At 56.2% G+C, this 23489-nt stretch overlaps 1 protein-coding gene across 1 annotated transcript in view; it reads right to left on the minus strand.

Moving 5' to 3' along the window:
• Nucleotides 1–1023: 1023 nt before the first annotated feature.
• Nucleotides 1024–23489, minus strand: part of CRISPLD2 (cysteine rich secretory protein LCCL domain containing 2) — a 62414-nt gene continuing 39948 nt past the window's right edge. Inside the window, exons 13-15 of the mRNA XM_082712000.1 lie at nt 21799–21874; nt 15154–15287; nt 1024–3650 (exon numbers count right to left, since the gene is read on the minus strand). Coding sequence (XP_082568126.1) covers nt 3596–3650; nt 15154–15287; nt 21799–21874 — 265 coding nt within the window. The 3' untranslated portion in view covers nt 1024–3595. The remainder of the gene's footprint in view (nt 3651–15153; nt 15288–21798; nt 21875–23489) is intronic.

Raw genomic sequence — 23489 nt, forward strand, 5'->3', positions numbered from 1 at the left:
TTTTAAGATTTTATTTATTTATTTGACAGACAGAGATCACAAGTAGGCAGAGAGGCAGGCAGAGAGAGAGGAGGAAGCAGGCTCCCCGCAGAGCAGAGAGCCCGATGTGGGGCTCGATCCCAGGACCCTGGGATCATGACCTGAGCTGAAGGCAGAGGCTTTAACCCACTGAGCCACTCAGGCGCCCCTCATGTGATATTTTAAATCAGCATTTTCAAAGCCTGAATCTACACATTTCAGAGGAAAGCTATCCCCACCGCCAACGGAAAGCGCATAAGCGGGGGATGAGAACACAAAGGCAGAGATGTTGATAGACATTGAGATGAGCCAAGCCCCCAAGACCCATCCCCCCCCCCACGGCTAAAGCGGCTTGGGACACACAGGGACACAGGACGGCAGTCACCGAAAGGGGCTGCTGTCCCCTCCCTCCCCCAGGTCAGATGGGGAAGCCCTGGCTCCCAGCAGGACTATTTGGAGACGGGGCCTCCCAGGAGTTAATTAAGGTTAAATGAGGGTCACAAGGGTGAGGCCTTGACCCAGAAGGACGAGGGGCGCACGCCCAGAGCCCAGGACTCAGGGAGGAGGTGGCCGTCTGCAAGCAAGGAGCGAGGCCTCGAGAGACAGCGACCCTGTTGTCACCTTGATCTCGGCCTTCTGGCCGCCAGAACGAGGAAAGAATAATCTCTGTGGTCTGAGCTGGTGTGCTGCGGGCGCCCGGGCAGGGTCCTCGGGACATGCGCCGTGTGCTCTCGGGGCCAGCAGTGCACACGTAGGTCCTGAGACACGCAGGCTCTAGGCTCCCAGCCAAGAGCCGCAGGGCCAGAATCCGCATTTTGACAAGCCCCCGCGCCCACCGCACCCGCACACAGTCCGCACATGGCCGGCGGCTTCTTCATCTGCTCTGGCCTACCGCGCAGAGGTTCCCCCCGAGGCTCCCGAAAATAGGGCCGCGGTCGGCATCGCCCTGCCTCGGGACGCCGCTCCTGGTAGAAGCGCCGGGAACAACAGCCAAGAGCCATCGAGGGAGGTTTTAAATGTTTTATTTCACAAACTGTTCAGGTTTGTCCAAAAAAGATACGTCACGGAAACACTTTAGAAATCGAACGGGTTTTATTGAAACGACAGTAACGCGGTCCCTGTTTGTGCGAAGCGTGCACACGCGCGCACACACACACACACACACACACTTACAGTAAATTTTTGTACACAGGAAGTAGTAAAATACATCATTTTTCATAGAAAAAAGCACACATGTAAGCTGCGGGCTGCGTGAGCCTACAGACCACATACACGACCAGAGCGGGATGGGGCAGAAATCTGAAAGAAACGAGGACATTTCATTTTGGGGCCAAGAGACCCAGAGACACTGTTGGCCTGATTTACCAGCTTTCCGTGTGGGTGACGTGCCGAGGGCACGACGGGGCCTGTTGACGGTTGACGGACAGAATGAGAGCCGGTCTCCGGTTACAGGGGCTTGGTGGTTTGTTTCCACTTTCGGGAGAAAAGCGGTTCCCGCTGTATGACGATGCAGAGTACGGTCAGGAGCACGCGTTCCGGCTCCAGCCTTGCTCTGCTGATCCTGTGAGCCCGGCGGCTGCGGGGGCGTCCGGCGACCGGGCCCTCGAGTTGACCAGGATGGGGACCTCTCACCCCAGACATTTCAGATTCTCCCTCGGAAAGGACGCTTCCGGAAAGAGCCCCTGGACAGTCACAAATTCCAAAAGCCCCAACCCCGCAGTCTCGACAGAGCCACGGGCCGTGACAGCCTGGTGGCCGAGAAGAGGTTGAGGAAACAAGCGTCCAGCAGCACACCACCTAGAGTCCAGAAGTTTCCAAGGACTCAGATCTTTGGGCTGTAACTAGATATGCAAGCAACAGGCTGACCGAATTCTTGTGCTCTAGCATTTGGGACTGAACTGTCAAAACCTACGGATTACTACGAGCCCACCGCGCACAAAAGAGGAACGGGTCTGCTCATTCCGGGGAGCAAAGGTTTGCATGGCCTTTCCCCAGTTCCTAAAGGTGGCGGAGGGAAGCTGTTTACCTGGAGTGCGTGCTGGAGGGAGGGATGTTCTGGACAGCACACCGGGCTTACTTCCCCAGGTAGACTTCCTTGTCCGGACCACCTTAGTCTGGCTCTGTCTGTGGTTTGGTTTGGTTTGGTTTTGGGTTTTTTGTTTTTTGTTTTTTTTAAACTGTCTCTTAGTTCCTTTGCCTTTGAAATATTTCGAGGGAGGATGAAATCAGACGTAAACTCTATGTTCACGAAAGTGAGAGATTTTAGCCTCTGCAAAGCAATGCTATTTACAAAAAGATATTTTGTTTCACTGTGGGTTGCGGGTCTGGGCTCCTCAAGTACTTTTATAAAGCCGGACCCAGAGAGCTCGGAGTTCCTCAGAGCCGTTTGGCAAGACGTGTTCCACAAAAACAGGAAGAGAAACCCTTCCAGAGTGTTTCTGTCTCTTGCTATTACACCGCAGGAGGGTTTCATAACCACAAACCGTTCCTCTTCCCAGAGCTGCTAACCTGGGCGAGGAATGTACTCAGGAATCCCCCCCTCCCAGGCTAGAAACTAGGTCAGCCGATGCAGGGGGACCGCATAGTCCACCGCTGCTTTTGGAAAGCAGCAAGAAGACAGCCCTCCTTTGGCTGTTCTTAGATGCCTCAGTGGAACCGACAGAAACCGTGAGTTGGAGCAAAAAAAAAAAAAAAAAAAAAAACCAAGTTGGGAGGGGGTGGTTTGCCAACAGAACCGCTCGCAGAGCAAAGACCCTGGCGGGGAAGGTGACGCATAACCCAGGCTGGGCTGGGCCAGGAGCCACAGTGGGAGGGACAGGGCCCAAAAGGATCCTGGTTCATTTGTCCTCAAGAAGACCAAAGGTCACGGCAGCAGACAGACGGGCCATGTGGACAACAGGAGGGACGAAGACAAGAGATACATCTCGGGAGTTACTAAGGAGCTCTAAGTAAGCCAGCACTGCTGCATACAGAACCAGCCCGCGGGAGGCGGGGTGCCGGCGCGGACGGGGGGCCAGGGCGGGGCCCACGCCTCGCTCCCCCAGCCCTCCTGGTTCCAGCCCATGTGTCTGACCAGCAAACGTCACACCCATGTTTCTCCATAGGTAGGGACGGACTGTGTTTTCAAAGTTTTTAAATAACCACCTTCTACTCCATTCCTGAAACTTGCCTTTCTGGCGCTCACCCTGCCTCTTCCCACCCTCGCGTGCCTCCCCCGGGGCGTGAGCTCCGAGTCCTGCCATCTCTGTGAGCCTCGAACCTTCTCCCTGCCCACCGAGGAGCACCGGGGAGGAACGCCTCGGGGACCGCCCGTGAGGAGAGGGCACACAGATGGAGACCCCGGCCCCAGCAGGACCAGTCACCAGCTGTGTGGCCGGGACCCCAGGAGGCTGCTTCTCCAAGCGGTTCGAGACAAAGGCACAAGAGTATGACACTGAACACCATTCAGAGGAAGTTTCCTGCCTCTCTATATCCCCAGCCCAACCCCCCACCCCCCAAAATGACAAAATAAAAATAAAAAGCAAAACTCGGAAGCCCTCTTGAAGACGCACGCCCCCTTCTCCCCGGCACTGGAAATTCACTGCCTGACAGCAAAGATCCGGAAGGCCTTTCCGTCTCGAGGGGTCCTCAGGCTGCAAGAGAAGGCAGAGGGCACGTTACCGAAAGATCAGGAGATCTCACTCGGAGAAGGGAGAGCGGGTGCCCCCATCCCCGCCAGGGATTCCAGCAGCTGCTGGAATCACAGCTCCTGCCCCGGGCCAGGCACACCTGGCGAGTTCCATTCTCTGCGCAACAGGGCCTGGGTCTGAATCTAGGTCAGGCAGGGTTGTGAAGTTCTTTTCTTTGAACTCCGCGATCCGCCGGCCCCAGTCTCTCTGAACTGGGTGTGCCCTCCGAGACCTCTGCCTGGGGTCGGCATCACCTGCCGACCTCCGCTGGGACGGCCATCTGGCTGACCGGCCGGTAGGACGGCATCGTAACCGTGACACCTAAGTGGTGGTTACTGAAACAGAGCACGCCGATGGGGCCCAGACGCCCAGCACTGTGCAAAGCATTGTGTCCACGCCTTCTCACTTCTCCAAGAGGTGGGTGCTTTAGCGACCTTGTTTCGCGGGCGAGAAAACAAGCGATAGATGGCAAGGTCTCAGCCAAGGTCACACAGCTAGTAACAGCCCCTCTCAAAGCAGGAGTTAAATCCTTCAGCTAACTGAAGCCTTTAGAAGAAGAGAACAAAACAAGCAAAAAAACCCAGCTCTACTGGTGGGGCGCCTGGGTGTTTCTGTCGGTCCAGTGACCGATGCTTCATTGCGGCTCGGGTCAGGATCTCAGGGTCGTGGGATCGAGCCCCGTGTCGGGCTCCAGGCTGAGCCCAGAGTCTGCAGGAGACTCTCTCCCTCTGACTCTCTCCCTCTGCCCCTCCCCGCAGCATGGGCGCACTCTCTAATACACACATACGTACCTACGCATTGAGAAACCCCAGCGGCCCTGACGTATAACATGCCATGAAGCACACCCTTGTGTACGTGGACACTCCGGCGATTCTGAGAAATTTTATAGGCTTATGCAATCACCGCCACAAAGCAGTTCCTGACGATTATAATCACCCCGAAAGATCGCTCATGCCCAGGTTTAATCCGTTCCCCTCCCACTGGCTCCGGCGACTTCTCTCTGTGCAGATCTGCCTGTCTTGGACATGTCACGTGCTTGGGACCCCACACTACGTGGCCTGAGCACCTGGCTGCTTTGGCTCGGAAGGAGGGTTCTGAGGCTCGCCCCTCACAGCAGCGCGACCCGGACTTGCCTCCTTTTTGATGGCTGAATAATAGTCCATCCTAGGGACAGGCCATGTTTTCTGTGCCGGTTCCCCAGCTGATGGATATGGAGATTTTGTCCACCCTGGGCATCGACGAGAAATACTGCTGGGAACATTCGTGGACGTGCGCCCGTGTGGACACGATTTTCTATTGGATATACAGCGGTGCAGCTGGGTCCGGAGGTGAAATGTATGCTTGCCTTTTGTAAAAGCTGCCAAAATGTTTCCAAAGCAGCTGCCCCATCTCACCTCCTCCCCGCCGGCTGCATGTGGGGGCCCCATGGGGGGCTCCGCGTCCTCGCCAGCCCCCATTGCGAGTCCTGTAGCTCGTGGGACACAAAGAGCTTCCCCGTGCTCTGGGTTCAGTGGCATGATATCCTATTAAAGTATTCCAACAGACCTAACTGGGTCCCTATTCACGGAGCTCTAAGAGCCCCTGATATTTTGTTCTTGCACACAATGCCACAGAGCCCAGCCTCGTCCTGTCCACACGCAAACGAGAGCTCCCACAGATCGGCGCCAGGGGGCAGGACGCCCGGCAGCAGGACACGCATCCGCACCTGCGATCTGGACAGCCCGCCAGGCCGCTCTCTGTGGAGGACCCCCCCCCCCCAAAGACAAGTCCCATCCACAGGAGGGGAGGCGGCCAGTCCAGCCCACGCGCGCACCAGCCCGGCATGCTCTCCAGCTTTTGGTGCTTGGCCATTCAAAAGTAGGGCATGGCACCTACATGGGGTTTTAACTTGCCTTCTGCTCATTATGAATGAGTTGGAGCATAAGATTCACAGCCGAGCCGTGATTTAAGCACGATTTCCTGTAGAGTCTCCCCTCCAGCTGAAGCTGCCGGACCAGACAGATGGCCTTTGCCCTCTCAGACTGCTTGGGAAGGGCGGCAGTCCTCGGGAAGCAGGCTGCTTGGAATTCCTGGTTGTTTTCCCCCTCTCCCCACGGCAGCGTTATGTTCTTGGCTACCCTAGGGCTGAACTTTTGAAACGGGTATCCGATGGGAGCCCTTGGCAAGACAGGGCCGTGAGCAAAAGCCAGGCATCCAAACAGACCAGAACGCTGGGCCACTGGCCTCCAGGCCAGCAGCTCCCACCAGACGGAGAGCGTGGCCATGCTGGGGCTGGGGTTACCCGGCTGCACTGCTGGTTTCTGGAAAGCTCAGGTTCCAGGGTCCTCCTCAGGCCTCTGGGCTGCACGACTTCCCCAGATCCTCTGCCTGAATGAAGAGCCTGGGAGAACCTGCCAGAGCCACCAGGTTCTCGGCCAGTCCTCCTGGTGGGTCAGCCATGCTGGGAAGAACAGCAGGGTCTGTGTCTCTCGCTACTATGTCCTATCGATGACGTGTCTCCCCACCACAGGGCCCCAAAAACCCCGGGACAAGAGGGCCATGCAGGCTGTCGTCCGGACAAAGCCCGGTACCTGCGGAGCACCCCCAACGAGGAGCCGATCCACCTCAGAGGCAAAAGCAGACCCTGCTAAAAGGGGTGTCTATTTCTTAACACATGGAGCGATGCCGCTGAAGGTGTCCGTGTGACACGTGTCGGGCTCCTCCCCTGGGTCAGGCAGAGAATCCCGCTGGTCAGGCTACTGAAAAAGTCGGTGGGTTCCGACTTGTCTCTGCCTCAACCACTGACTGAGCCCCAGTCCGGCTGGCTGAGTCGGAGGCCCTGCGCGTTTGACAGGGAGGGGGTGTGACTGATCAGCTGAAAGCCAGCCTTCGCACCCTCCGTTCCGAAGCCTCGCCCTCTGGTCCCAATGCCCTCCTTGGGCTCGTTGTAACTCCCACACAGAGCAGAAGGGAGCGTCAGTTGGCACAGCACATCCGGGCAATTTTCTTAAAAGGCATTGACCATCTTAATAAAGGGTTTCAAGAACTTTTGTAAAAAGTATTGGGAAAAAATCCCTCAGTGCGCTCTGAACACATCTCTGAACTCAGCAACGTGTCCGTCATTCAGCCGGCGTGCAGCTGAGCACCTACTACGTGCGGGGCACTGGGCTGCGTGCGGGGGACGCGGGGCTATCAGAACTGCTGAGGTTCTTGCTTTCATGGGCAAGAACTGTGGGTGGCAAGTGACAGCTAAACACGGCAAAGAGCTCATCTCAGAGAGTGACGGGTCCTGGGAGCAAAACCGCACCAGGAAATGGGACTGGAGCAGCGCAGGGGTGAGGCTCAGAATAACAGGACCAGAGCAGCGCAGGGGTGAGGCTCAGACTAATGGGACCGGAGCAGCGCAGGGGTGAGGCTCAGACTAACAGGACCGGAGCAGCGCAGGGGTGAGGCTCAGACTAATGGGACAGGAGCAGCGCAGGGGTGAGGCTCAGAATAACGGGACCGGAGCAGCACAGGGGTCAGGCTCAGAATAATGGGACCGGAGCCAGGCAGGGAAGAGGGACATAGGGTGGTGAGATCAGAGCAGAGCAGGGGTGAGGGACGCATGGTGATGGGAATGGAGCAGGCCAGGGGAGGCAGCAGCTGTGTGACAGGCCGAGTGACAAGGGGACCCCCCCATCACAGGAATACATGGCAGATGGGGGGGTGGGAGATTCAGGGTCAGGTGACAGTGGGTGCAAAGGCGCTAGTCTCAACACGTCCCCAGAAAAGAGAGGCCAGCGAGCGAAGAGTCATGCAGAGCGACAGCGCGTCGAGAGGGTAGAGTGATGGGTAAGGATCGCATCAGCTGGGACCTTGCGTGGGGAGGGGAGGGGCTTTCATTCTTGCCGTGGAAGAAGCCTAACCCCTCAGAGAGATGTGGTCTGGCCCTGCGACCGTCTACCGGAAGGAAGTTCTCTTAAGAAACTGTCGGAAAGCACATGGGCTGGTGCAAAGATGTTCTCTGCTGTGTTGTTTATCGCAGCAAAGCGAAAGGAAACAGCCCGGATGTCCGTCCAGGGGCGGTCTGTCCACACAAGGGAAGAGGGTGCAGCCACGGAAATGATGGCGTGGCTACGCGGGACGTGGCTTGGGAGCACATTCAAACGGTTACTGACTGAAAAAATCAGTTACCCTCGCAATACAGGGAGTCTGATCCGTTTCAGGCAAAACGGAAACGAGAAAGAAGGGGTTTGTGAACAGAAAAAAATCCGGAAGGAAACGCACCGGAACGCTGACACTGGCTGTGGGATGTTCAGTGACAGTAACTGAAATCTGAAATTATTTTGAAATTATTTTCTTAAATAACTGGAAATTACATCTAGAAATTATTTTCTTAAAATGTCTTAAGATTTTAATCGCTTGAAATGAATTCCTTAAAATTATTTTAAAATTAAAATGGTTTCTGGAGGTTTCTCTAATTTTAAAAAGAAGAATAGGAAGGAACAGAGGAAGAGAGAGCCCACAGACCTCCAGAAGGGCTGGGGGAGAAGCAGAACGCACCCCTGCGAGCCGGCGGCTCCGCCTGCCCCTGCTTGCCTGCAGGATGCCGCCTGGGTCCTTACATAAGCTCGCCCCGTGCGTCCCTCAAGGGCACCCCACGAGATCTCTAAGGTTTTCGTCACTTACAGAAAGGGAACCAAGACTCTGAGTAATGACGCAATTTGCCCCAAACAGAACACCTTGTTCCAGGTGCAGCTGGGATGCGGACCCAGGTGCGTCGAGGCCCCTAACCATTATCTGGAGCAGTCGGGCTGTGGCCGGCCATCTCTGAGGGAGACATCGGCCCACCCCAGGTCTCCGGGGGGTGGGGGAGGTTGTAGGCCCTCAGGAGCCGCAAACATCCGACTGCATCCTGGAGCCGCGGGTGGAGGTCATTCAGGCAGGGACCGATGGCCCTTTGGCACCAGGCCACCCAGACTGCAAGGACAGCATGGCACACCATTCCCGGCGCGGGGTGGGCTGTCCCAGGAGGGACCATGGGCTTGCCCACGAGCCGGCGGCTGGCCCCACGGAGTCACAGAACCCAGTGTCAGACGGATTACAGGAAAGGAACTCGCGACGGCCCTCCTGTGACTTATTCAGGGTTCAACTTCTTTTTAATTATGAAGAAATATCATTTCTTTGTATAGGTGTCTATACACCTATAGACGTATATGCGTGTAGGTGTTTGTATACAGTGTAGATATTTTGTTGGTTTATTTCAAAGATCCGAACCCTGGTCTCCGAGAGTCTCATCTGTTTAGAGATCTTCCAGGAAAACTCAAGAGTCAGACAGACGCAGCTTCAGACCTCATCCCTAGGACCTTGGTTAGTCCTGCTCTCTGAGCCCGTTCTCCCATCGGCAGAACAGGGCCTATGGAAGCATCTGGTCCTTAGGGACAGTGGGAGGCATACGCAAGCCTGTGCCAGCAACCCCGGGTCGGGTGCTCAGTCAGTGGAGGCTGCAAACAGTCCTTCCTATGCTGTTTGAACCCCAATCGCCCCTCTGGGAAAGGACCGTGTGCCTGGCGTGCGGCGGGTCCATGCACGGTGACAAAGGCACTACCCCCACAGAAGCCCAAACCCTGTCACAAGTCCTCCTCTTATTGTGTGAAATATAAAAATATTCTTTCAGGAAAAGACTTTCAGGACAGTGTGTGGTATATGATCTCCGTCTTGATTTTGTACGGGTTGTATGTGCCCTGGGGGAGGAGGCCTGAAAAGCTATACGTGAGCAATTAACAGAGGCTAGCCGGGCACCTGGGCAGGACTCTGCTTTTCTACCGGCAAGACTTATTACTTAAATGGTTAAGTATGTATTTCTTTTCTAATATAAACTTTTAAAGATGGGGTGCCTGGGTGGTTCAGTGGCTTAAAGCCTCTGCCTTCGGCTCAGGTCATGATCCCAGGGTCCTGAGATGGAGCCCTGCATCGGGCTCTCTGCTCAGCGGGGAGCCTGCTTCCTCCTCTCTCTCTCTCTGCCTGCCTCTCTGCCTGCTTGTGATCTCTGCCTGTCAAATAAATAGATAAAATCTTTAAAAAAAAAAAAAAAACTTTCAAAGATAAAAACAAGTGTGCCCTTGCCCTGAAGGCTCACCTGACCCCTCCTGGGCAAGGCCCGTGCCCCAGGCTCAGGGATCACATGTGCTGGTGAAGAGAACAGGTGTGTGTGTGGGGGGGGGGTAGGTGGCCTGGATTCAGTCATGGCTCTGGGGCTTCCTGGCCGGTGACCTTGTACAAGTCCCTCAACCTCTCTGGGCCTCCCTTTCCTTCCTGATAAAGTGGGGATAACTGGAGTCCCCACTTCATGGGGCTGCTGGGGGGATTTGCTGAGCTACTGTGCGTACAGATCCTGGAGGGTGGGGCGGGGGAAACACACCCATTTGCCCAGCAGTGGGAACCTGACACCCAGCCTTGGTCCGGCCAGCCTGGGGGAGAGGGAGGAGCTCGTGACATCTAGAAACAACAGCTTAATGGTGTCTGCTTCTCAGAGTTTCTAGATACACTGAGGGATGTTCAAACACCCAACCCTTCCGAGTCCCAGGGCTGAGCTGCCCAGTAGAGCAGCCGACCAGTCACAGTGGCTACTGGGCACGTGAGATGGGAGGCGCCCAGACGGAGATGCTGGCTGTGTGTCATACAGGGTTGAGCTCCAAGATCTTATTTTTAAAAGTGCCTATTTCTTCTCAATGATTTTCTATTAATTGACATTAAAATGATACTTTTGATACAATGCATTCAATCAAATATATTCTAAATTGTCCTTCTTTTTACTTGTTACTGTGTCTACCAGAAACTTTAGAACCCCGTGTGGCTCTTGGTTAAGCGTGTGCTGGACGTGCCCCAGGAGGTCAGGGCCTGGCACAAAGACGCTGCCCACAAATGCGACACTCACTTTTAGATGAAAGTCCTTCCACATACGTATAGACCATCCACCTCTGTGTACGGGTTATGTTTGTTAAAACCAAGTGGCCAAGAATGCTATCTGCCAGCACCGGTGTGGTTCCCAATCTCCTTGTGAAATCGGTCTTTAAAAAAAACAGTCCTGGTCTAGGAAAAATTCCTGAACCGATATTCACCCAGATGTCCAGCTTCTTTACGAGAACATTCCAGCACAGCCCGGTCCCAAGGTCGAGAGCCCTTCCTCATACCTCTCCTTTCCTCTGCGAATGCTTGGTGGACATGTGTGTGAGACAGAAGACTCCTGACCTCCCACACGGCCTCAGTTCTGCATACACGTCTTTCAAAACTCTCAGGAAATCCTCTTCTAGAAAAAGACCACCGCTACACCAAAGCTACTTTGCAGCCAGACTGACTTCTGGACTCTGTGCTGAGAATTCTGCTCAGGAGGCTTCTGTTTGCTTGCTCAACCGGAGGAGTCCCTGAAGGGGCATGAAGTTCGCAGTGCCCCGTCCCAGAGAGTCCGGCATCCGCGACTCCTTGGGGACTCACGGGGACCTCTCCCGGGAACCAGCAGCCGTTGGGGACAGACCACCCTCCAGCCCCAGGCTTGGTTCCCGCAGCCCCAAATGGGAACAGGCTCTGGGGAGGTTTCCCAGTTCTGGTCTCTGTGCGGAGGGCTGCGGAGGTCCCACGTCACCGAGGAGGGCTCTCCAGACAGTGAGACGGGGGGGGGGGGCCCTGCTTCATGGGCTCAGCTGCCTGCCCTCCCTGCAGAACAGTGACGCCCGGGCCCCTGCGACTGCACTGGTCCTGTCTCCTGCCATCTCTGCCCCACCAGATGTCACGGCCCTCACGGGCAGAGATCAGGCCGCGTGTTCCCTGCTGGATTCCAGTGCCTGGGCCATCACGCCGGCTCGCCAAGCGTTGGACCCTTGACGGGTGAGGGTGCATCAGAAGGACAGACGCACGGATGGAAGAGTGGCTGCCTGCAAGGTGCTCCCCTTGTCCCAAAAGACCATCCACACAGCCGCACAGGTCACCTGGCCCTACGTGCAGGAACCACGGCACCGAGGTGAGCAACAGACTTCTACGTGATACCATAGGTATGAGGGCCCCGGGTTCACGGGGCGCGTACGGTGAACCGCCGGCCGGCACTTGGCCAGACCCTCTCCATGATCCTCGCAGCGACCATGTGACAGAGGATGGGCCGAAGCTCGGGGAGACCGCCTGCCCAGGGACACCCAGCTGGGGAGCAGGGTCCCAAATGTCATCAGACCCCACCCCACAAGAGCACCCTCCCGGCGTGGCCTCCCCCGTTCTGTGTGTGCAGGGGTGGACTCCGCTGTCTCGCGGCCCACCAGCTCCAGCATCCCGGGGCCCCAGGAGAACAAGTCCGAATCGCAAAGTATCAGAATCCCACGTGGTGCCTGTGTGTGCCGGGGACGCGACCAGCCTCACGGCATCGTCCGACGTGCACCAGGACCCCCGGGAGTCGTGTTCATGGAAATCACAGAGCCCAGTCCCGGAACTTCAGACTCTGCAGGTCTGGGGAGGGCCCGAGAGCCCACTTTTCTAGCAAGCTCCTGGCTGACCTGGGTTCTGCTCGTCTGTGGGGGCTGGTCTGAGACCCACCACCTTACCACGCCCCCAGGGCAGGTGTTAGCACCTTCCCCTTTATGGGTGGGAAAACTGAGTCCCAAGTGAGCGAGTCCAAGAAGGAAAGGAAGCAGGATCTCAACTCTGGAGGTGCTGCAGAACTCCCTAGAACCTTTCCCAATAGTGCAGCGGGCATCGGCCCCTCTGGGCCCGGGAAGGGCTGCCTGAAGATGTTTATAATGATGACGGCAATTCCGGGCCGGTCCCTCGGGGGGAGGTAAAGAGTGACGGGTCTTGGGGGGGCAGGGAGGGTGACAGTGGGAAAGAAACCACCTTGGGGACCCATCCCAGACACCCACGTGGAGGGGCCACACATTAAGCCCAGTGGCTGCCCTCGGGGAGCCGCTGACATGGCCCCAGGGACGAGCCGGGCAGGGAGCGCCGAGGCCGGCCTGCCGCGTTTCTCAGCGGGACCGTTTCCTCTTCGCGGGGTACAGAGAGCTCCGCGGAGTGGTGTCCAGGACCTCTTTCCAGCCTGGCCGGGAAATTGCACTCATCAGCTGCTGATCCCTCCCGTTCAATCACCGGGATTCCCCTTCATGAAGCTCTTCCCGAACACAGGTTGCCCACGCTGACGGGGAAGACACGGACACCATCCACTCCAGCATCGGGGCTCGGGGCAGAGTGTCTGCGTGGGCCCCTGGCGGGGTCTGTGTGCCATCCTAATGCTCCCGGGGACCTGGGGGCATGGGCGGGGGGACCAGGAAGGCCTGAGCTTCCAGGCCCGGCACGTTTTGTGTTCTTGATTTTACACTCCTTTTTGAAAGAAGCCCCTTCAAATAAAAATCTCAGGGCTCCCCTCCATTATGGGCTCCCTCGTGTCCCCCAACCCTGTTCCTGCACTTAAACCTCCACCCCCAACGCCTCAGAACGGCCCGTATTTGGAGAGGGTCTTTGAAAGGAGAATGAAGTTAAAAACGACGGGTCTCCCTAAAGGAGGAAAGAAGACACAGGACACAGGGAGAAGGCGGCCGTCTACACCCCCAGGAGAGAGGCCTCAGGGAGAACCGTCAGGACACAGGGAGAAGGCGGCCGTCTACACCCCCAGGAGAGAGGCCTCAGGGAGAACCGTCAGGACACAGGGAGAAGGCGGCCGTCTACACCCCCAGGAGAGAGGCCTCAGGGAGAACCGGTCAGGACACAGGGAGAAGGCAGCCGTCTACACCCCCAGGAGAGAGGCCTCAGGGAGAACCGGTCAGGACACAGGGAGAAGGCGGCCGTCTACACCCCCAGGAGAGAGGCCTCAGGGAGAACCGTCAGGACACAGGGAGAAGGCGGCCGTCTACACCCCCAGGAGAGAGGCCTCAGGGAGAACCGTCAGGACACAGGGAGAAGGCGGCCGTCTACACCCCCAGGAGAGAGGCCTCAGGGAGAACCGTCAGGACACAGGGAGAAGGCGGCCGTCTACACCCCCAGGAGAGAGGCCTCAGGGAGAACCGGTCAGGACACAGGGAGAAGGCGGCCGTCTACACCCCCAGGAGAGAGGCCTCAGGGAGAACCGTCAGGACACAGGGAGAAGGCGGCCGTCTACACCCCCAGGAGAGAGGCCTCAGGGAGAACCGTCAGGACACAGGGAGAAGGCGGCCGTCTACACCCCCAGGAGAGAGGCCTCCGGAGGAAGTGTCCCCAGCCCACGCCTTGATCGGGGACTTCCCGCCTCCAGCACTGCGAGGAAATCACCGTCTGGGCTGTAAGCCCCTGCCGTCTGTGTGCCTTTCCCCACCAGCCCCGGGAACAAACACACCCCCAACAGGGGTCTGCCCTGGGGAAGGCGAGTCATCAGACCCATTTCACAGACCCAGGAGCCGAGGTTTAGGAAAGGCCGGATGCCTTGTGTGAGGTCACAGGGCTCTCAGAGGAAACCCCGGGACTGGGGCCTGGGTCCCTGGGCTGCAAGGCCCGTGAGGCACATCCACGGCAACAGGACACAGGTGAGGCTGAGAAGCATCCGCCAGGAGATAACTGGCAGCCTGAAGCCACCCTGGGACCCCTTAAGAACATTCTGGAAAGGCCTACCCAAAAGCCTCAGACATTTGCTCAGTCTTTGATCTAGGGATGTCATTTCCAGAGATTTCTGGAAATAAGCACTGGCATGTGCAGACATTCCCCCACGAGGATGGCCATCACGGGACAATCACCACCCGCCCCTCCTGGGATGGGAAAGTGCTGGACGGACTGCCCAAACAGGAGAGAGGTGCAGTGTGCCCACCAGACGCAACTGTGTGGGGTCACCAGCAGAGATGGGGTGGCGGAGCTTAGGAGCTGCTTGATGACCTAATCAGTGAAAATACAGAGTACTCGACTGTCCACTCCAAGAGCCGCTGCTCTCAGCCACAGACAGCCACTGGCTTAATCCTCCAGCCACTCCGTGAGGCCGGGGCCGGTGCTGTCCCCGTATCACAGGGAGAACACTAAGGTACAAGGAATCAGGCAGCTGGCTGGCGGGCACAAAGCCAGTGAGAAGCGGAGCTCCAAGCCCTTGGCTCTTACTTCTGTGACGGACATAACCACACTATTGTTGGCCGCAGAGAACCACTGAGTCACCGTGATTGGATCCTGTGTGTTTTCCTCGCGCCCGTGCCAAGTAAAAGGACCAGAAGGAGGCGCAGCACAAGCCTCACGGTAACCCCCCAGGTGAGAGCTTATGGACGATTGTTTTTTTGGGGGGGGCTCATGGGAGGCTTCTCAATCTTCTACAAAAACATATAATGTCATAGAAAAAAGTTCTCAGTTTTAAAACAGAAAGGAAGAGAAAAGAACAGCCTTGTCCTGTGCATTCTGGTGAGAATGAACACAAGCCTGACTGGCTTCCCTCCCAGGGTCCAGGACACTGGCTTCCCTCCCAGGTGCCCCAGGGGCACGGTCGGTGGCCTCGGGTGACGAGAGCCGGAGGACGCAGCCCTACCTTTCAGACTGGACTCCGTTACTGAGCGAGCCCACATAGGCCTTCTTTTTATCCACGGGCATCAGGTCCACGTAACCCCCCTTCTCGTTCTGGATGACTCCCGCGTGCACGGCCGTCTTGCAGATGCTTGAACTCTGAAAGGGCGAGAAGGGCCGGGATCAACGTCAAGGGTGCTGTGCTCCCAGGCGAAGCCCCGCTCCCGCCAACCAGGACTTGGTCGCCACGCTGGCGGGGGAGGGGGTGTCATTGACCAAGTTACCCCTAGGAAACACCCATCACCCCCTTGATTCCTTTGGGGTCTCTCCCGAGAGAACCGGCATCCTTCACTCATACACGCATTCATTCCTTCAGCGAGGGTTTTCTGAGCACCTTACTGGGTGCCAGACCCTGTGCTACATGTAGGACAACTCAGCAGGGAACAAAATAAAGACTTGGCCTTCAGGCAGTTGAGGGAGCCTGACCAGGAAGCAAATACACACAGAACCAACTCTGGCTGTGAAGAAAATAAAGCTGGCTCATGGGGTTACGTGAATGGGTGGAGACACTCAGGATGGTTAATCTGCTCTTGGTGTGACATTTGAGGTTTAATTTGGGTGAGAAAAAGGAACGGGCCACCGCCTATGAATACAGCTGGGAAGAGCATCCCAGGCAGAGGGGACAGCCTGTGCAAAGGCCCTGGGGTAAGAGTGAACCTGTCATGTCCCAGGAACAGAAAGAGGGCCACGGTGGCTAGAATACAGCGTCAGGGGAGTGTGGCGGGGCAGGTGGGAGAGCTGAACGGGGCCCATCCCGCGGGGCTGTGAGGATGACGGGGGGGTCTAGGCTTATTCTAGGTGCCAAGGAAGCTGCTGGTTTTTAAATAGGGGCAGGGTGTGCTGTTTTCCAAAGTTATCAAGCAGTCCAATTCCTGGGTTACAAACCCTGGAGTTAAATTTTCACCAGGGCCTTTAGGGAGCCAGCAGAAGAAGGATCCGCAGGACGGAACGTCTGAGACTAACCAATCCCATGTGGGGTGGCTGGTCCTCGGTCACCCTGACCAGCTGATTCAGTCGCCCCCGACGGGGGCCGGGGGACTGAGGCACACTCGAGGTGAAGCACCACGTGGGTGACCCACTCCGGCCACGTCTGTGATCCTGTCCTCCGGCTTGGGGTAAAGACCCAACCCTGGCCTTGGCCGTGGGGGTCAGTCTTCACCGCAACCCAGAGCCCCGTGCAGCACCTTCACCCGGTGACGGTGCCTGACCCCCTTTCCCGCCCCCACCCCCGGACGCAGCAGCGGTGGGGGAAGCCTGGATTTGGCATTTTCAACACCGGTCGGGGGTTCTTGTGAGCGGCCAGGGCCGCGCGGATCCGTATGTGGGCTCAGCAGCCTCCTTCCCCCTTAGCAGACAGAATGCAGACTCCCGGCTTCTCCAGTCCCGGGCCCAGGCGGACCGCTTTGGGCCTGGGATCTCACTTCATCTTCCAGCGGGACAGGTTGTCCCGCCGTTCCCACTCCACGGGCCAGAGCGCGTGGGTTTGGTGAGAACCAAGAACTTGGCTGGGGCAGCACAGACAGTGGCTTAGCCGAGATTCCCGCTGAGGTCCAGCTGAGGGAACGTCTGTGCATCCGAGGCCCCCAGAGGCACGGCCTCCGGAGAGTCCGCATCGCTGTCTCTGAGCCTGTGACCACGTGAGCGCCCGTGGCCAAAGGACGCCGCACTTGGGACGGAGGTAAGGACTTTGAGGAGGAGGGGAGCCCAGAGTCATCCCCAGGGTCCTTCTAAGAGGGAGGCCAGCGGGGCAGAGATGGGAGACAGAGCTGCAGATGCCGCAGGGCTGGCTTTGCGGATGCGGGGCAGGGGCTGTGGGCGGCTTTTGGAAAGTGAGAAAGGCACGAAAACAGGTGCCCCTGGGAGGGGGGCTCCAGAAGGAGTAGAACTCTGCCGACAGCCTGACCTGTACCTGGGGAGGCCGGTGCTGGGCTTCGGACCTCCAGACTGTGAGAGGAAGGCCACCAAGTTACTAAGTCTGGGCTCATGTATCACGGCAGCCCTAAGAAACACATACCGCTTCTGATGGGACATCTATTAGGTCCCTCAAGTGAGGACTTCCAGATACTCAGGAAACAGAGTCACCAGGGGAACGGCCCCCGAGACTCCGGTAACGGGGTGCGTCAAGCTGACCAAGGCAGCAGCTTATTCTAGCTCAGCAAGCTGCCAACTTAGAGATGGAGTCAGAATGACGTCGACGGGCCAGACCTAGTGACCTGGTGACCCGTGGCCGCGGCCCTCACCGGCTTAGCCTGCAGACTCCGTGTGTGTCGAGCAGGGAGAGGGGGGCGGTGCTTTGTGCAGGGAGTGGAGGCGAGGCCACGGTGGACCGGGACCCAAGTTTGCGAACACCGCCTGGCGGGGGTCACTCAGCGGGGGAGGGGGCATGTGCGTCTGGCCTTGGCTGTCCTCAAGGCCACTGTTTGCACAGTACATGGGGGGTCCCAACCATTGGCTAACCCATCCAGAACCTCCTTCGTGACGAGAGTGGGCTGGGAAAGAGGAATCCTGTAGGATCCTGCTTACACGGGGCTTCAGGCGCGGTCCGGTCCGCAGACCCAGAACGAAGAACAGGGTAGGTACCCCGAGCTGCCCTTTGAATGGGGCAAGGAACCCATCAAGCAGGTTCTTAACACCAAGACGGGAGTGAACAGATTCAGGTGGGTTCCTTGAAAATCCCTATTTGAAATCTCACACAGATCTGGAATCTCACACGTTGGGAGTCTGGGGCAGTCCCTCTTAGGGACGCCCCGCCAGGCCGTGGGCTCCTGCCCCCTTCCTTCAAAACTCGGTCCTGCCAGAGAAGCCGCTGGTTTTGCATCAGAAGAAAAATCGCTTCTCGGCACCCGAAGCCGCCCTGAGGGGTCCCTGGGAAGTGCACTGTGCCGCGGGCCGGGCAGGGCGAGACCCCGGGATGCTCCCACACGAGGGCTTGAGAGACCGAGTGCCCGCTCTCTGGGACTGAGCTGTCAGAGTCACCGAAGGCCACGTGTGACTCTGGGCCGACACATCCTTTCTTCTCTGATACACGGACAAGGGCAGGGCTCCTTCGCCGAGCGGGCTCTGGGGGACCTGGGAGACCCGAGTGGCACATCAGCAAGCACTTCCTTGGTGTCAGCACCGAACGTGGGAGACCCCGGAGAAGCCGGGACAGCGGGTTCCCTCGTCCACACGAGGAAGCCTTTTTAATCATCCCCCTGGAAACAGGATCTGCAAGTTTCCAGCCCTTCAAAGGGTTTGTGTCCCCCAAAGATTCGGAAGCAGCGCACGGACGACCATCTCAGAGACGGAGACTTCAGGCTTCCTCTGAACGCCGGGTTGGCAGGGTTGGGGGGTGAGCTGTGCCGGCACGAACGCGCGCTCTTCTCGCCGGCAGGCATTTCCTCCATCTCTCTGGACACTGCTCACTCCGCTGACCCAGTCCTCGGGCGTGAGGCCCGGGGCTGCTTCGGCCGCAGCAGCCGGTGGGTAAGGGGGGACCCGAGCCCACCGCCCGCAGAAACGCTGCCCGGAGGAGCCGCGCTCTGGTTTTGCATCCTGTGACAGTCCTTTGCCTCCTGTCCCCGGAGGATTTCTGGACGCCCGCGGTATCCAAGTCTTCCGTGATAACATCAAGCTGCAGCCTTGAGTGTGAGACTCTCGCGTGGGCGGTAGATGTTTCTCAGAGGCGCGGCTCTCGGCCGCGATCAACACACACCTCTCCAAGCACCCGCAGCGTTGGGCAACCCGTCTTCCCCTTTCTCACCCCCTTCTCACGAAGCTTCCTAAACGTGCAGGCGCCCGCTTTCTCTTCCTAGGCCCCGAGTGACGCAAATAAACAGCTGCCACCCGCAAAAATCGGGTCTCAGAGAGGCCGGAGTTCGTCCTGCCTCTGCCTCCACCACTTGCCCGCCGGGTGGCCTTGAATGACATGTTTTGGCCCCAAGAGCCCTTATTTTCTTAGTACAAATGGCGGGTCATCATCACAGGTAACACTTTCAAGCATTCGCCAAGGCAGGCCCTGCTGTCGGAGCTTCCTGTGCAGTGACAGAGAACTCTCTCAACAACCCTGCGAGCTGGGTGTTATTAACCTCTCTTAGCAGACGAGTGGAGCAAGGTTCAGGGGGGTTCAGGGATTTGCCCCAAATCACTCAGCCGGCAAACAGCAGAGTCAGGACTGCCCCCCGCCCAGCCCCCCAGAGCCAGCACGCTGTCCACCGTTCCTCATGGGACTGCGAGGGCCGGAGAGAACTCTCTGGAAGACGCAACAAGCTCAGGGCTTGAACGCAGGCTTGCTGCCGGCAGCCGTCAGGAGATGTTAGTTGATAAGGCAAGTGGCACCACCGTGATCATCACTGTCACCGTCACCAAGAATGCTCCAGGGACTGTCGTCCCAGAACAGCGGCATCAGCGTCATCTGGGAACTCGTCACCAAAGGAGATTCTCTGGCTCTTCTCCAGACTCACGGAGTCAGACAGGCTGGGGTGGGGCCCAGAAATCTGTCAGAACGAGCCCTCTGGGGGATTCTGGTGTGGGCCCAAGGGTGAGAACTTCTCCAGCCGCTGAGGGAGTTAGGAAAGACAGATGAGAAAACCTGAGGCTCCGAGCAGGAGAAAGGCTCACCCGCGATCTCACAATCGGGTCTGAACTCGCATCTTGTGACCCAGACCTTGCTCTCTGGGCTACGTCCTGCTGCTTCTCCTGCCTGCGGCGCACCACGAAGGGAGGAGACTGGCAGATAACGTGAGCAGGCAGGAACGGCGGCACCACTGGGCCCTTCGAAGATTTGGAGACAACTCTCCCAAAATAAATCTCTTAGCTAAACAGACATTTTCCAAAAGGCATCATCATTTCCCAGAATACAGAGTGACCTAGAAACCGAGCCCAGAAAAGAACCCTGGAGATGGACGGAACGGCCTTCCCTCTCTCCCTACTCCCCCCCTCTCCCCGCCCAGTCTCCCCTCTCTTCTTCTCTTTCTTTCTCCCTTCCTTATTTTTGGAAGAGCTTAATATTTAAACATCAACTAATTTAGTATCTTCATTGATTTACTCCTTCAACAGACATTAACTGAACAGTCATTATGTGCCAAGCCCTGGGCTGAGCACTGTGGTTCCAAGAGCTCGAAACCCTGGAGAACAAGTTCAAGACCACATACAGGTCTCTATTCCCATGCCTGTTCCCATCAGTGTAATTATGAGTGCAGGTACATTCCAGCAAGGCAGAACAGGGGGGGACAACAATACCTAGAAATGGTGTTCTTAAAGAACCCAAAAATAGTAAAATTTTTACATTATTACTAATTTTCATCAAGTCCTCTTTGCATTTCTAAGTTAAAAAAAAAAAAACTTTATATGTTTAGCTGCCATGTTGTTCGGTGCATACAGATTTGATCTCAGACCTTCACAAACTGCACCTTTCGCGTCATTCCACAAGAATTGTGTTGTCCCATTCAGTACGTTTAACCTTAAATTCCACTTTATCAGACAGGAATATTGCCAATGCTGGTTAATTGTTTCTCTGTATTTGGCTAGAATCACTTGGCCTATCTCTTTATTCTTAAGGCGTTTTAAAATCAAAGCTTGGCTCAAACATTTCTTTTCACAATTGATACACAATATTTTACTCCATTAACCTTTTAAAACTCAATTGTGGCTGAATGGATCCTGAGAAGAAAAAGACTCAAAGAGGAAAGGAAAAAGATGGGTAAGAAAAAGGTTAGCCATGAAGACTGCTTTGACTTAGTGACCTCAGATTTACAGGAATCTGGAACCCACGAAGCAGACGCAGGCAAAGATGGTGGTGGTGTGTGGGAGAGAACAATTAAGATGAAGACGGAAAAAAGCTGAGTAAAAATGTTGGCGGGGGGATGGGTGATGCTGATCTAATCAGGAAATGTTAGGTCTCAAAGATTTCTTGGACTAGAAAATCCCAGCCGGCTCATTCTACAGAGAGGTACGCAACTTGGCGAGAGGATCACACAGCCTGGTGGACAGGGCTGGGACCACATTCCCATCCTTTGGGACACCGTGTGTCTTAATCCCGGGCAACTGGAGGGAACAGACTACATTCTGGACGATTCACTCAGAAAAATCAGGCTAAAACGTCCTTACTAAAGTTAGCAAGGAAATGTGGAAGAACAGACTGCAGTGTGCTAAGAGTGGTTATGAACAAGCTGTCGATTAGTGGGATTTATATTTCCTTCTGTGTGCTTTTAGCTAAGTGGGGACACGCAGCGACTAGAGTGGACCAGTTCTAGAAATGCATCAGGAGAGCTGGAAGGGTGATTGAGTTAGCTGGAGAAATGAAGGGTTAAATGCGTGATACCTGAGAGCCTTCACATTAGAAACGCACATGAATGGGAAGGTACGATTCCATTTACCGAACCATGAAAGCATTCGGACACGATGAGGTCCCCAGGCATCTGCGACCACACACACACACACACACCGGTGGAGGTACCAAGACGCCCCCATGCGGGGCAGCCAGGGCCGGGGTTGCAGAAAGAAGTGATCTCCATTTCGCTCAAAGCACGGGAATGAGATCTCAGGTTTCTGGTATCCAGACCTTAGAACATCGTTTCTGAGGTCTGAGCATGCGTGGAGAGGAGGCCACTGAAAATGTCGGCGTACTCACGTCTGCATAGATGTTAGTTCCAAACACAGGAGCCCAGTAGGACGGCTCGTCTTTGCAGTGTGCTGGACACCGTACCCTGGAAAACCAGAAACATGCGTGTGACGGCTCTGATCAGCAGAAGACCAAAGTTCTTGAGAAGCAGCTGGCCTTCCCCATTTGGATTTCAAGATCGAGCGGCTTACCCGGGAAAGGAAACTATCACACAGTCAACTCTCTAAGAAAAATAACATCTCTTCCCCCCCAGCAGTGGTAAAGATATTTTCCCTCTTCGTAAACACCGCATATAGAATTTTCCAACTCCGCACAAAAGAGACACGCAGAAATAACACGGCAAAAGAGGATAAATGCATCAGAGAGTCGAATGCGGGATTGCGAGAGATGGTACCTCCCCTTCTCGGGCCGTCAGCCGGTTCATATCATGGGCGCACTAGGGAGATTATAATCAATCGACTTTGTCAAAGGCCACTTTTCCTGTGTGAGGGAGGAAAGGGTGGAGGGCCCTCACCTCAGTGAGTCACACTATCCCAGGGAGGGGCACTGATAACCTGCGAGCCGAAGGGGTCAGATCACCACTGGGTCAGTCACCACTTCCTGCTGTAGGCAGAGAGGATGAGGAGAGCGCCTCACTCTGGAAATGGGTGGCTCCTAGGTGGCGGGAGATACCCAAACCGGGGGGAAAAAGCACGAGCTTTATTTAAGAAAAGGTTTTTTTGCCTTTATCTGGAACAGTACGCCATGGGGCTGGAGCCAAGATGGCGGCCGGAAACCATCTGGCCTCAAGAGAGACTGGATTCTGGCAGGAAAGGGAGCCCAGGCAAAGGCAGTGAGAAGCCAAAACAGTCTGGAGGCGTGGGGGAGGGGACAAGGGCGGGCGGAGAGGAGGAGGTGGTGCCTGCGCGATGCTCAAGAAGAAAAAAGAATTTGGGCAAGAAAATTCTTGCCTACGGTTTCTAGAACGGCAGGTCAGAAACTGTCTCTTCCGGACGTGCACTGTGTCAAGCTCTTGGTGGTTGTTCATTTGTGTTTTCTGAAGTAACTTCCTTCTGCTTCTGCTTCAGAGTTAGTTAGGTTAATGATTTAATATTCAGTAAAAGGTTGTCCTCCTTAATGGAACATTCAAAGGGGGTCAGCGTGGTGATGGCCGTGGCCCTGGGAGCCCGTGAGAAAGCCCCACGGGGAACGTGGGCCACAGAGGGGGGGACCTGGGGGCCCCGTTCAGTGTCTCCTCCCTCACCAGACCCTCCTGGGGCTCTTCCCTGCTCACACCTTGGGGGTGTCCACAGGTTAGTTTAAGGTCAGTCTGTAAGAAAATCCATAGGCCTCAAGGCCCCCCGAGAAGGGGTCACAGCTCCGAGAGGACCCATGAGGTACGTCAGAAGCAGATGTTACCAAATGTTACTTTATTTCCGGTTGCATCACCCTCCAAAAATCAGCCAGTACAGTTTGGTGGTGGGGGTGGGGGGTGGACGTGTTTAAAATCTACTCTTTAGACAAACTGTGGTCCAGGCACAGACTAGAACCCCGCACGGCGACAGGAGAGACCACCGATGTGCTCGTGGCACAGAAGAAACTCAAAAGCATTATGCAGAGGGAAAGAAGCCAGACACGAAAGGCTCCGTACTAGGACGGCTCTGTTTAGGCGAAATGCCGGGAAAGGCAAAATTATAGTGACAGAACGTAGACCAGTGGTT

This window comes from Mustela nivalis (assembly GCF_964662115.1).
Source record: "Mustela nivalis genome assembly, chromosome: 18".
Lineage (NCBI taxonomy): Eukaryota > Metazoa > Chordata > Mammalia > Carnivora > Mustelidae > Mustela > Mustela nivalis.